At 39.8% G+C, this 14,102-nt stretch overlaps 1 protein-coding gene across 1 annotated transcript in view; it reads left to right on the top strand.

The window, feature by feature from the left end:
* The first annotated feature begins 6,196 nt into the window (after positions 1-6,196).
* Positions 6,197-14,102, top strand: part of unc5db (unc-5 netrin receptor Db) — a 163,387-nt gene continuing 155,481 nt past the window's right edge. Inside the window, exon 1 of the mRNA XM_036527213.1 lies at positions 6,197-6,497. Coding sequence (XP_036383106.1) covers positions 6,413-6,497 — 85 coding nt within the window. The 5' untranslated portion in view covers positions 6,197-6,412. The remainder of the gene's footprint in view (positions 6,498-14,102) is intronic.

Raw genomic sequence — 14,102 nt, 5'->3', positions numbered from 1 at the left:
ATGACAAAAAGGAGAATCAAAAAAGAGACACCTTTCAACATGAAAATCAACCATCGCAACAGCATTCTGTTGGCTTGGGTAAATACTATTAGCCATACTACTGGCCTGCTGTTGAAATGATATGGGAATCTTAAAAATATCTGTCCTTCACCCAGGTCCAGATCTCTCAAGTGGGAAACAGTAATGTGTATGACACTGTGAATCCCCTGCAGTGTAGCTTTGCAACTCATTGTTAATTTATGGATTGTTTGATAATCTCAGTCATGATATTTGAATATCCCTGATAATTAATGTTTTGGGATATTCTGTGTACTGGGGGTAAGCATTTCAGGCACCTTTTGAATCAGGCAGATTCTGTGGCTGTGGTCCTTATGATGCAGTGCTGCAGCGTTAATGAGCATGGACTTATTGAGACACTAGATCATCCCTGCAGTGCACCAAGAGTCAGCAATCCATAGGTGGCATTGGGTACTGAGAACAGTTCTCAGCTAGCTTGGCACTCAGTCTTTCAGTTTTGTGCTTGCTCTAAAAGGGAGGGTTTAGAAACTCCCAGCCTCTGATGATCACCGCAGGAGAGGAGATGGATGCAGGAAGGTCACCGCAGTGTATTTTGGAAGCCACCTTAACACTGTCTGCGAATAACAGTTACAGGGAATGGAGCGGGCCATAGTTTGAAGCTATCACATCGCCATACACATGAGATCGGCAGAGAGGCAAGATACACAAACATTTTGCCTTTCAGTTTCTGCTGAAACATGACTCATAGAACTTAATACATGTACATTTATTCACCATGCTGATGCAGGTTAATACTGACATTGCTTGATCAATACATATATATTTCTCACAGTGTATGTAAATCTGCATAATTGTGTTCTCTCATGAGATTAATGGCACATTCTGCAATAGACCAGATTAGCATCTCACTGTGGGATCTGGGATCATTGTGCTGTTCGGATCATTGTTTGGTGGTGTTCGTTTTCCCTGTATTATCTTTTCTGCTGCGGGTATGTAGGTGAGGAAGGTCTGTTCCAGCTAATCATGAGAGCACAGTCAAAAGGCCTGGATTGATCCCATTGATCTACAATATGTGCAAGATCTGTGTGTGCAAGCTGCCTTCTTCTGAGGACGATAAAGCATCTTCTGATTTTAGATAACAATTACAGTACAATAACTAGGACTTCAAAGCCAGGGCTGTGTGAAATGTGAGAGAGCACTTTGGGGATGGTGAGCAGAGAATTTCTTGCAAGTCGTGAAACGCTGCTAGGGTTTTTGATGATAATTTAGATAAGAGTTTCCAAATTGCATTTATGCCCAGGAACACTTAAGCAGGCTATTTAGAGATTGCTGCCGTTATTCTGATACAAACTTGCCTCGGCAAATGATTATCTGTATATATTAACCAGAGCATAGGTTGCCAACCCTTTGCAATAACAGAGCATCCAATTATTGAAAAGCAGCCAGTTGCCTTAATATCATCACAAACTTGTATTTATTTTCAATGCAGGATGAGCTGTGAAGTTGCCCTGAGTGCCTGCCAGAGTGCTGGGTTTATTTTTGACACGGAGCTACACCTTGAATCAGGGGCCTTGTGTTACAAGTGCTTCCTGATGCATTTTCAGCTGAAGTGGCAATCACCCAAAAAAAAAAAAAAAATAGCCTTCCCTCGCTTAAGCATAACCCTGAGAATACCATCAACAAAAGGTTGTGGCATTGGAAGGAATATAAAAATAAAGTAGGCCCTAGCCCTTGTGAGTTCATGAAAAGCTGTTCAAGGAGAAAAGCTGGGCAAAGGCCTTGTGCATAACTGACAATCATTGGTAAAAAAAGGTATACTAATATAACTACATCTGAATCATTGTGGGCAAAGGACCTGATTCTAATACCAAATTACTCAGAATCCACTAGTCATTCTAGCCATCAAGCACTGTATAGTCTGACCTTTAACACAATAAAGTTGATGCATCAGGACCTTTTGTTGCTTCTCTGTAATAAACAACTGCAGGCACTTATTACACAACTGGCTTACAAATAACAAGAGGGCCAGGGAATGCTTCATATCCCCTGATGTCTTTTGGAGTTAATCATCTAACCCCTGGTGTTTTTTAAAAAAAAAAAAAAACAAGGCCACAACTGTTTCCAATGGACTGTTACAAACAGTGACTCAAGGCTAAAACTCTTCTGGTCTTCTCTGGGGCATTCGGTGCTTTTAGCCAATAGAAATAGATTATCGCAAAGATAGTGTTTCATTGCTCATTTGGAGCCTAGAGATATCATCTCTCTTGCTGTCTTTGCAGAGCTACAGTCCTCATGACAACGTGCTCACAGTTACCTGGCATGTATCCATCATTTGTGCCCTGTCCGATAACATGCATTTCTGAATTAGTTATTTGGCGTTTGTTTTAATGTCTGTCATCTTAACGAGGGATGCATTGTATGTTTTTAGCATTGTCTAAGTTTGATAATGACTTACAACTTGCACTATTAAATTAATGAGACAAAAATAACAGATGCAGCTGTTTTTAGCTAAGAAAAAATAATCATCCCATGTTCCTGTGTCTTCCTCATACACAATATGAATAGAAAGACATTAATTTAGAAGGGTTCATGTGCAAACTGTGCAAGTTATTGTCTTCATTGTCTTCAACTCACAATGGAACAGATAACCGATTGGCCTGTTTTTCTTTTTTGGTTTGGTTACAGTGCAAAAGCTCAAAAGTCTGCCTTAACTGCCTTCTCTCACTTCTCTCAGGCACTTGTTCTGTATCTTTTCTACCCTTGCCTGTAACTCCATTCATCAAAAGGATCAGGCATCTGAACCCAAAGCAAAGCAAGAGTCTTTAGTGAGACTTATTTATATACATGAATAAGGTGCCACACATAAATAATGCGATGAATAAAATACATAAACACAGCCTTTAAATTGACTGTAATGATGCCTGAAGGTGGTAGCAACCTTAATTGGCGAGCTGCCCTTTCAGTTGTGAGAGAGGAGAAACAACAATGCACCCTGGAACTGAGGCACTTTGTAACACTACCAGGGGTTATACTCTGGGCTGTTTCTTTTTAGCTCCTGTTGTTTTTCCACATTTTTTCCCATCATAATAGGCCATCATTGATGTTAAGGAAGCCATGGCACGTAGGTGCAAAGCATACTAGAGACAGGAGAGGAAGGGATGTAGCCTGACATCTTATGGTTATAGTCAGGTTACATAATCATTCTTGTTTTATTGCAGTTTTTTTTTAGTATTAAACAAAGCATTGTTTATACTAAATGGCATAGATTTTCTTAATATGATTTTACCCCTCTTTCTCAGGAACCTTAATGCAAATATTGCATACAAATTGAATATCTGAAAGCAATACCTAAAAAGTTATCCCTCTACAATGTATACAGTACCAAGTAATTGTGTTATAGTTTCCATGTAAGCAGAAGAAAATGTGCTGCTCCTGAGTGTAATATTCTATTCTAGTCTGACTTTTTACATAATTCAATCCATAGTTTGAACAACTTGTTCGATGTAATTCTAAAACTTTTATTTTCAAAACCAGGTTTCTCTTTTTGAATTTTAGTGCCAGATTTAATGTCTTGCTTCTTCTGAAAGGCCAAGTAAACTAAACTTAAACATTGAATGTTTTCACAATAAACTTGGAGAGAACTCTCCTGTATGTGGGAATATTTATTTACCTATTTTTACATTTCAACTTTTTGGGAATTCATCTCCCAGCAACAGGCTGAAAATAACCAAGAGAATGTTTTGATACAATGAATAACAACATAATATTATTGAAATATAATACATTTTGTATATTTTCTTGCAGACTTTTTCAAGGTTTTAAAATATTCAGCCAATAATACCACTCAGCAAACCCAAGATGTGGGACCAACTGATGGTCAATTTTATTAAGTTAGGGCTGTCATGGAACAATGTACATGGCACCTGCATGGTGGCTCTCATAAATTGCTGAACTTATAGTTGTGTCACATCTGTATGCAAGACTATGCTGCATCATCTGTTACACATCTCCATGGGGAACCACAGTATGCTTCTGATGGACAAAGCCCTTAGGCAGTCCAACGATCATACACTCACTGCTGGTTTGTTTATAGATTTCCTTCACGTTCCCGTGAAGAAATTAGTGTTTATCTCTATGGGAAGCATGCATTAATATCTGCTCAATGGTTTTGATGCGCCTGTGACAGTGACATTCAGGCTGGGATTTCCAGGCCACCCCTTAACAATGACGCAGCTGCATTTTGTGGTCCAGAAATCACCCAAAGGATGTATTGACCTATTTGTACCTCGAGCAATAAGCTGGCCTGAGAAGAGAGCCTGTGAAAATAACTGCATGGGTTTTGATAAGGATCAAGACCTCAGAGCAGCAGACAGTGTGGTGCCTGTGGCCTGGCAATCTTTTACAATAAAGCTAAGGATGGTGAGGCAGGACTTTCGCACTAGCTCTGTTTTAGGGGGCTGCCGAGGCATTAAACCGACAGATCAGTTTCATTCAAGCATTTCAAAACATGGAGCACTGAGCTGATTGTTTGAAAAGCTGATGGGTCACATGCGCATACGCTGTCAGAAATGATAGCGCTTGAAGAACAGCAAACTGACAATGGCCAGTCACTCTGCTCCAGGCACAAAAGACATTTGAAGCGTAAATAGCTTCCCTTTTTTTCCCAGCATGGAAGATGCTGCTAAGCACATAACCATCTCCATCAGTCTGACCTCAGCCTTGAAAGAGAGTAAAACTCCTAATCTTTATGAGAGGTATAATTGTGTCGGGAAAAGGTTAAACAAAGAATATTTGCTTGGAATAATACCATGGCTGATATTCAGAGGCCTAGTGGCTGCTGTAACAGCTTCACAATGACAAAGCCAGAGAGACAGTTTCACCTTCCAACTGTCATTCCTCTGCACGAGAGATGTACTACCCACCCATAGACTACATGACCTGTGAAATCAGCTACGCTCCACAATGCATTTTGACTGTGGCAATGCAAGAGGCTTCGGCAAGTCACACCGCAGTGTAGTGGAACTGTAGAATTATATGCGGTATGGGGATGTAACCAGGAGCTTCGAGAGGGTTATATCCCAGGATGTTGCCCTCACCTGTGCCAGAAAATGCAGAGTCTTTAAAAGTCCAGAGCGATGTGTCTGTTTCAAACATACAGTGGGAAGAAAACTGATGGGTGTAATTTTGTGCTGCTCCTGGTGCAGGTAGCCTGCTTTGTTTGCCACTGAACAGAGGGAAAACAGGCAATTTTGATCCCAGACTGAATAAAACAAACTTGCACATGTGGGGAGGAACTCAGGACCTTGAAATTAAAGTTCTGCCTTGAATCAGATAGAAATAGAAAATTAGCCCATTTATAATTAGTGCCTGGTCTATCATGTAAATTTTAAACACTACGACAATGGTATTGGAAAGAAAATGAACCAATAGCAATAACGGTAAAGCGCAAGCTATTGCACATAGCAGAATGAACAAACATCAGCAGTCATTTCGTAGACTATTTCATTTCACTTGCATTGGAGTATTTAATACTGCGTCATACATCGTGGTGTATTTAGTCACCTCTTGAAATGAAGAGAATGCATTTGTATTGCTGCAAAGCGCGCATTCTGCGTATCAGTGAAATTCATTTCCTTGATTAGCTGCGTCGGATGTTCTGGGCATCAGAGCAACTTCTTAACTTAAGCCTGTTCGCGAGAGAGCGCAGTGAAGCACATTTCGTAGCAATAGTTGGTTCCACATCCCGTAACTAAAATCTACCGTATTTCTTTTAATAAGACCACTGCAATATTGTGCATGCACTGCCTAAAATCAAAATATACTCTGTGATTAGATATCAACTGTCTGTCCGGAGGTAAGGGACTAAGCTTTCAGTTAATGGTCCTCACGCATCAACCCTATGTAAATTTCCTTATTGAAGCTGCACTGATTAACAGGGCACTTGCGTATTCAAGTGGAGATATGTGCTGTATTCTGCTTTATCGCGCATCGTACATCGCCAGCTTGCCTGCTATATCCACGAAAACACCTTTGCTCGCAGAGCAGTCACTGGTGCTGTACATACACTGTCCCCCTCCCCGCCCACCGCGGTGTGCTATTGGTTAGCTGCGCTGGTTAATTTATTTCACTCTGTTGTAGTATAGCGTCGGGTTGGTAGCTAATGCAGGTTAGAATTAGGAAGTGCAAGACACTGCTCCGACGAGGGAGCGATGTTGGAGAGATATGCACCTGCTGTAGATGCAGCAGTAGGTGTACCCCAGAAAGCGAAAAAGACAGTCCCGTACCGTCAGATAACTACGGAGGAACCTGTTACTGTCACACTGCCAATGATGGCATCAGCGTGAAAACGGGGAAAGTCTCTCCGTTGTAGACGCAGACGGAAAGAGAAGCGGCAATGGGACCGTTTTCGAAGGGACGCTACTTCTGTTTGGGCATCTTCTTGTTCCTTGTTTTCTTTACTACTTGTACAACAACTAAAGGTAGGACAGCGAACATAAACTCATCTCCCTTTTTACACACACCTTCGCCTGCATGTACAGTATATCATCATTTGATGTTCTTTGATTCTTTACACTTGAATAGCATTTGGTGTCATTGAATTCAGTTGAGCGTAAAAGGCAGCACGTTACTACCGAACCAGGGGTGTTGTTTAATTGACCGATTGTGTTCCCCAAAAAGTTGCTGCAGTGCGTGTTGGTTGAGGAAGTCTGGAATTTTGTTGCGAGGTTATCTGTTAATAGTTGTCACGAAAAGGTGATGAATTCGTTTTTAGACGCCAGCATTATTTCGTGCACAATGTGTGGCAAGTGACATATTTTGCATTTAACGGGATGAATTGATTCTTCAGTTCACTAAGTGTATAGTCTGTGTCGCAAAGATATTTTCCTTGTCTAAAATGCTCAGCAGTAGATGTGGATGGTGCTGTCATCTTTTTCTTTATTCATTACCTGCAGTGATACGATACAAACGCAGAGTTGTCTTAATCCCACTTTGGAATTTTCCCGTTTTGTGTTTTCATAATAGGTAGACAAATGAAATTTAGTGTAAAACGCTCATACCGGGCTTGCTGTTCAGCTGCTAGCTGATATCGCCAGACGCAACGTGTGATATTTCCATCCCTTAAGCAAATTATGTAAAAAATGCAACAGGCATACGAACAGTCGCGCGCGATGGGCAATTGGCCCGTTAGTACAGCAGCAAGAAATGAATTTATTTTCTCTGTGTGTGGTGAGAGAGCTTTGTATTCCATTCAGGATACGTTTTAAGTCACCACGGATGAGCTGCCAGTTTATTCTACAGTGTATCATGAATGGGTCAAACGTCCAGCGACGCTGTGTATGAAAACATGCAAACTGAACGACAAGCTTTATTCATGCATGTCATACACATTTGATCGAAGCTGATCGATGTGCGATTGTAGAAGATCAGATTTTGTAAACATACCTTTGCCATTGTATTGTGTGTGGATGAATATAAAGGGAATAATAGGACATTGAAAACATCATGTCTAATGAATGGGCGTTCCTTGGGTCGTTGTCAAATTTCTAGTAATGAAGTGCTTCTATTTTTTGGCAGCTTTGTCTGACACGTTAATTCTGGACCTGCTTGATCTGTCACTGACATTGAACGCACGGAGATATAATTTCCTTGCACAGGTACCCGATGAACTCAGCAAAGTGTAGTGTTGGAAGCAGATAACCGAAGCTCGTAAATGATTAAGAGCGTTATTTATCCGAAGCAAACAGTTTGTTGGAAAATAATTACATTTATACCCTATATTACGATATTTACCACACTAAATGATTACAATTGGACAACTATCTGTGGAGATATTATTTGTATTATATATCAGATATCAATATGTTTAATATTTTACTGAACAATTTATAAAGTCCTGACAAAAATGTTTCACCAAATCCGTTTGTTGCACTCTTGAACTCTTGCGAAGAACTATTTGCAATTATTTTCTATAAAGACATCAGGCAATACACTTTGGTCATAGAAAGCCTCTTCTTTCTTATACAACATTATGCAATACTGTATAACCTTATCTGTATTGACTGATCCAGAATTTTGTATTGCAGCAGTATTGCAGAACAGTTAAGGCCAGTGTCTGTGTGTCACTATTAGAAAAGGTGTCAAAATGAAATACTAGCAGACGATAAACGTCAAAAGTATACGTTTGAACAATAACAGCATTTAATGGATTTTCATTTTCAGACTGAGTGGCTAATGCTATGGCACTGCTTGTGTTAAAAAGTGTGAAACATTTGCTGCCTGGTATTTTGATGGAATTCTCTAAGCATACAAACAAAATGAACTGTTATACATCAATGTTTTAAGTACTTTCCAGCTGCACAGTAAGAAATTTGTTGATTAATTAGATATTAGATATGGGTGGCAGTGTAGCAGAGTGGTTAAAGAGCCAGACCCGTAACCAAAAGGTTCCCATGCAGTTTGATTCCCCGCTTTGGCATTGCTGCTGTACCCTTAGGCAAGGTACTTAACCCGCAATTGCCTCAGTAAATATCCAGCTGTATAAATGGATAACATTGTAACTGATGTAAGTTGCTCTGACTAAGAGTGTCTGCTAAATGCCAATAATAATAATAATAAAAAGATATTTTAAAAATTGTCCCACCTGTTTCCACCATCAGAAACAGATGCATGGCTACACTTGGCATGATCATATGTTGTTTCACATGTTGAATTAATGAATGTTAAAACTATTAAAATGCTTTATCATAATTTAGGAATTTTCTGCACATGTGTATATAGTTTTAGTTTGTTTGGAAATGCCATTTGTCTGTGTAAAGTCCAGAGGGAGAATAGCTACTGCTGAACTGGCAAACCAGTAAAAGATGAATACATACTGATTTCAGAGTGTATTGATATGTGCCCTTGCACTGTTCACATTAAGATTATTTTAAAAATTCACAATGTTCATATTTTACAAGAGCAGTTAAACCTATACACTTTTCTATTTTTAGCTTAGCTAAAAATTTCTATTTTCATCGTTAGCTTACATAAATAATCAAATAAAACAAAGGTAGTCACTTATACATAATTTCTTGGATATTTTGAATGAGGCATTCTATTCTTGGAAAGTAACCATGGCTTTTCTTTTGTAACTAACACAATTAGAGGGAAAGAAAAAAATTGGCCCGATCTGATGGTATGGCATTTGAATGAAGCCAAAGTAAATATGGAGCTTAGCTTTCACATGCTGCAGCTCTAAAATGTGATCCTGTAAAACAAAAGTTTGAAAACATGCCAGAAGACTGCTACCAATTCCAAGATCTTTCCATGTAGTTTTTGATCATCGTCACTGCTCCAAGAGATCTCGGCTGTAACCTCTTGCGTGTGACACTTTAGCCCCAAAGGAGACTGGCAGTTAGCACAGGTGTCGTGCAAGCACGCTGCTACATGCCTGGTTTTACATTCACAAAGCTTCACGAACACAGTGCTGTCTGCAGCACGGGGACTGTCCCTTGACACTACTCAACAGATTTAAGCGCTTAGAGATCAATAGAGATGTGCACGGTCAACTCACTGAGAGTGAAATCACGCAAGGGGTCAGGCACAGAGGTTTCTGCTGTGCAACACTGCTTTTAGCAACCCAAGGTGGGGCCTTAAGGGAACTCTAAAAGGGTTTTTTAATGGTTTTCATTGTGTTCTCCTCTGAAGCTCAGCGTGTTTCCTAGTCCCGGTGTTATCGCTCTGCGCAAAGATGTCATTCTCTCTTCCTCTCTTTCTGTACTTGGATTGCGGGCTTTGCATTATGTAACCATATTAATTTGCTCCCAAGCTCCCGTTGTGAGGAACATCAAAGTGATACTGTATCCTGCTCACGACATTGGAACACTGCTGTGGTCAAATGCGGTGAAGCCACAGTGATCTGTGAATGAGTGGAGGCCATTGCGTGCATGAAAATCTGTTTGAAAATGTACGCTCTCTATTCAGGGTTTGGTTCGGTCAGATTTCAGTCACACTGTGGTCCAAAATGAAAAATTCTAAATCCTAGCATTGGGAGATCGGGATAAAATGTTAGACCACACACCTAATCCCAGCCATCTAATAGACAGGTTTTACTCACGTCACGGGAGCAGAGAAATTGGAATCTAAAGTGTCTTTTTTTGGTCAGATCACTACACTTGTACAGTTAACGCCAGAAAATTGCTAAATAAACCGTCATAAACTGACGCTGGAATTGATGCAAGTGCATCTCCTACATGTCCAGAATTAATATTCATTACATTAATAAAAACAGTAGTAATTATTATTTCTTCGTTAACAAATGATAATCAGGTGTCCTATGTTCTAGTCTGTCAAGTGTCAAATGTATAGTTTTGCCAAATGTAGGAAATACAGATACTTAAGCCAAAGGCAAGGTCTTTATCAGCACACCTCCTATTGATTTGCTAAAGGCAGCAAAACAGATACAGAGCCGGATGGTGCCTTAAAAGAAATGTGGAATTATTGTGTCTGTGGGTAAGAGTTTCAGCAACTTTACACCATTGAGAGTTGAGAGTGGCCTAAAAACAACTGCATTCTATAAAACAAGCATTATTGGGTCTAAATAATGTTCCTCACAGCAAGATTATTCTTACACAAGTATTTGATATTCCATTCTAAAAATCAAATAGAGGCATCAGTGTTGTAGTACTGGTAGCTCACTGTGCTCTGAGAGAGGAAAAAATAGATTATATCTCCCACCCAGCCCCCAAATGCAACACTCAGTTATTTGTGGTTTCGCTGCGTGAAACACTTAGCCCACAAAAAATAGAGAATGTGAAAAAGAAAGATAAAAATGTGATCAGGCAACTGAAACAGTATACCAGCTGTTTTATTCTCATTCTGATATTAGCATTTTTTCATTTATCAGTAGTATACAGTATGAATGAAGGCATAAGACTAGGAAAATAAACTCAGTGGCAACAAACATTTTTGCATAACCAGACCATCAGCCAGAGCCTTTGCCGCAAGCTTGGCTGTAAATGACATATTGTTTTGATACTGGTACATAGTTGAAAGAGCTTCACTTGCCACTGTTGGTGTGTGAAAGAGGCAAATGACACATATGGCCCATCACAAGGTCAGGGTAACTAAGTCTTTGGAGAAACGAAAGAAATCAAAGAACCTTTTAGAGCCACTCATGTGAAGTTACACTTTTTTAACCATTATGTGATTGATGGTTTGATCAGATCCTGGCGAACGTGCTTCTCAACCATAAAGTGTATGCTGTACTAGTGACTTCATTCATTCATAACTTTCATTCTTTAACATTGACTAGGGTCTCCTTGTCAAACAAAAAGAAATATCCAGTCTTTGTGCCAATTTGGAGCTCCCACACTGATCAGAATCTGTAGATTATTGCCAGTGCTTTGTAACACTGAGAAAGTAATTTGACAGAAATAATAGTTCTGCCAGACCAACAGTAAGTAAAATCCTACATGTAATTCTGCCTATTTTTCTTTGACTACCTGTAATGTTACAACAATGTATACTGCTTCCTGAGACTGTGTCCATTTTCCTCCCTCATTACTGTTCTGAAGGCAAGTGCTTTCTAGTCCTTGTATTGCTGAAGGAAACATGAAGTTTAATTTCCCCATGTTTTTGTAGTCCACTTTCTGGGCGTCCAGTTCTTGACACTTCTTGGCAGTAGCTGCTGTGGTTTTGCTGTAGCAGATTACAGGGATGACGAATGCCTTTGCTTTCACATTATTCCCCCTCTCACCTGGCAGTGGAGGGGGGTGAAAAACAGTATCATTTGGGTTCATTTGTCAGTGCCGCGGCCACGTTTGTCAATAGCAGTGAGCATCTGTCTCCTTGCTCTGACAAATGGATTTCAGAGTAATCAAAAAGGAATAAATATTTGATGGCACTGAGGTTGTAAAAAAGTATAATTGTCATACTTTTAAAGCCAGATTTAAGAACAGCAGTCCAGACACGAACATATCTAAAATCACAGCCATGCCAGAAAATATCGATGTAAGGCTTTATTTTTGTGCAAAAGCTTCCATTAATCAGGACAGAGACCATATGGCTTGGAGGGCCTCCTGCTGAATGTAGGTGTTCCTGGAGGTGAGGCTCTATCAGCAGCAACTATCATGCTACTAGGCTAAATATGCCCTTTTTACATTTTGTTCTCTTAATCTTCTCAGACCTACATTCAAAGGGCTTCAGCTGGGTATGTTGTTTTTTCTCCAACACCACTCCCACTGTCAGGTTTAGCCTGATCATTGCAGTGCTTTGATGCAATTGGTGTGAAAACAGTCTTTTTAGATGTTTGCGTCATGCAGACAATGATCAGTAGAAGAGGTATGGATGGCTTTAGACATGTTTCTCTGAGTCATGTAGAATAGGTCCACATTATCATCAGTATAAACAGAGTGCTTTAGAATTACCTCTAAGTAGTGTTACTGTGTTAGTGTTGCCTGCTAGGTGAACGTTTGAGATTCTTCCCCAGTATGGTTTTATTTTCAAAATTGAGTGAAGTGGATCCAAACACACCTGGTCCTTGGTAGTGATGTGCGTAGTCAAGCTCAAATATTGACATTGGTATCACATGAAGATGGATGGATGGGTGTCAGGGAGTGATTAAAATAGATATTGGTACATTTGGCATTCTCATGGCTTGACAGATTCTAATGCTAATCTGATTACTGTCATATGTCTTTTAATGGATGGATCAAATTCTTATGTCAAGACTTTATTAAAATCTCTGCTCATGTTTGAATGAAGGACAGACAATCTGGCAGAGCGGTAGCTCTTGAATGACTTCATTGGGTATGCTCTTTGGCATAGTAATGAGGTTACAAACCTGCTGCTTAAAACTATGGATACAAATGTACTTTTACACAACACCTCTTACTGGCTAATGTTGTTCCTGGATATTCAGGTGAAATGAAATTGTTGCTTTCCAAATTGCGGATTCAGTTCAAGTTTTCATTTTGACTATAAATCAAACTTTCATTGTTTTCTGGAGAGGGGTTGAATCCTCTCGTTGAAAGATAAGTGTTCCTCACCCATTAATATTCATAGAATAACAAAGTCTGGTTGAGCATTCCTACTGCTGAGAAGAGTTTTGTGTTGTGTGTTTTTAGGAAATTGTGATATTCAGTCAATGCATGTGAAACTAAAGCAGAAAGCTGATTTGACTGGTATGTTTTCAGACTACAGTTATGAGTGGCTATTGTTGGAGATGAATGTGCTTTCTCTCCATCTCCTTGGGATCCTTCTCTCCTCTACATCACCCTTGAATTCTCTGCACAGCAACACCGACATAGTGTGGCAGCTATTCTTTCATGCACAGACATAATTTTTGGGAAGAGCCATCTGGCCACCTTGCACTTGAGACATAATCAGATGTTAATTCTACTGCAAACTCCTGCAGTGTATTCAGATCCACAACATGCACAGCCATACATTCCATAAAAACCCAATGTTCTCAATTTTTACATTCACATGCACACCGGTATTGTAAGTCTTTTCAATGCTTGCATTCACTTTTTATACTGTATCTGTTTTGAAGTGTATATTGCATCTCCTACAAACAGTCACATCGGTCACAAACTCTTTGGCTGAACATGTCCATATGCTGCTAGACAACTCGTTTTCTTTCCAGTGTGCTTTGATGGTCATAGGAATATCATTTGGGAGCCAGTCTGTGGAAATGGCTGACATTTTGACTTCACCTCCAGTAGAATCTTGGTGATTCTCCTCCCGCAAAGTTGCCAGGACATGATGGAAACGAGTTGCTATACACTGCTGAGCAGTCGAAGGTCAAAGCGGTTATTTTCAATCAGAGAGAGTGGGGGGCTCTGTTATTTGCTCTGCCATTATGGAATGAATCATCGGATTTAGGCTGCTGCGGGTGTCGACGTAATGCAGTTCTGCGCTCCGATTTACATTTAAATGAAACCAAATGACTGTACATTCAGAAATGAAATACTGTAATGATGATGGTAATAAAAGTAAGGCCCCTTGTTTCCTGAAAAGGCCTCTTGGCTGGAATTGCTGTCATTTGTGTGTCGCTACAGGCACTTTGCAGGTAATTTATGAGACATTTTTATTTTAAAAGG

Source organism: Megalops cyprinoides, chromosome 4, assembly GCF_013368585.1.
Source record: "Megalops cyprinoides isolate fMegCyp1 chromosome 4, fMegCyp1.pri, whole genome shotgun sequence".
NCBI classification, from domain to species: Eukaryota; Metazoa; Chordata; class Actinopteri; order Elopiformes; family Megalopidae; genus Megalops; species Megalops cyprinoides.
The sequence above is the reverse complement of the archived record's forward strand: the minus strand, read 5'-3'. Positions and strand labels throughout refer to the sequence as shown.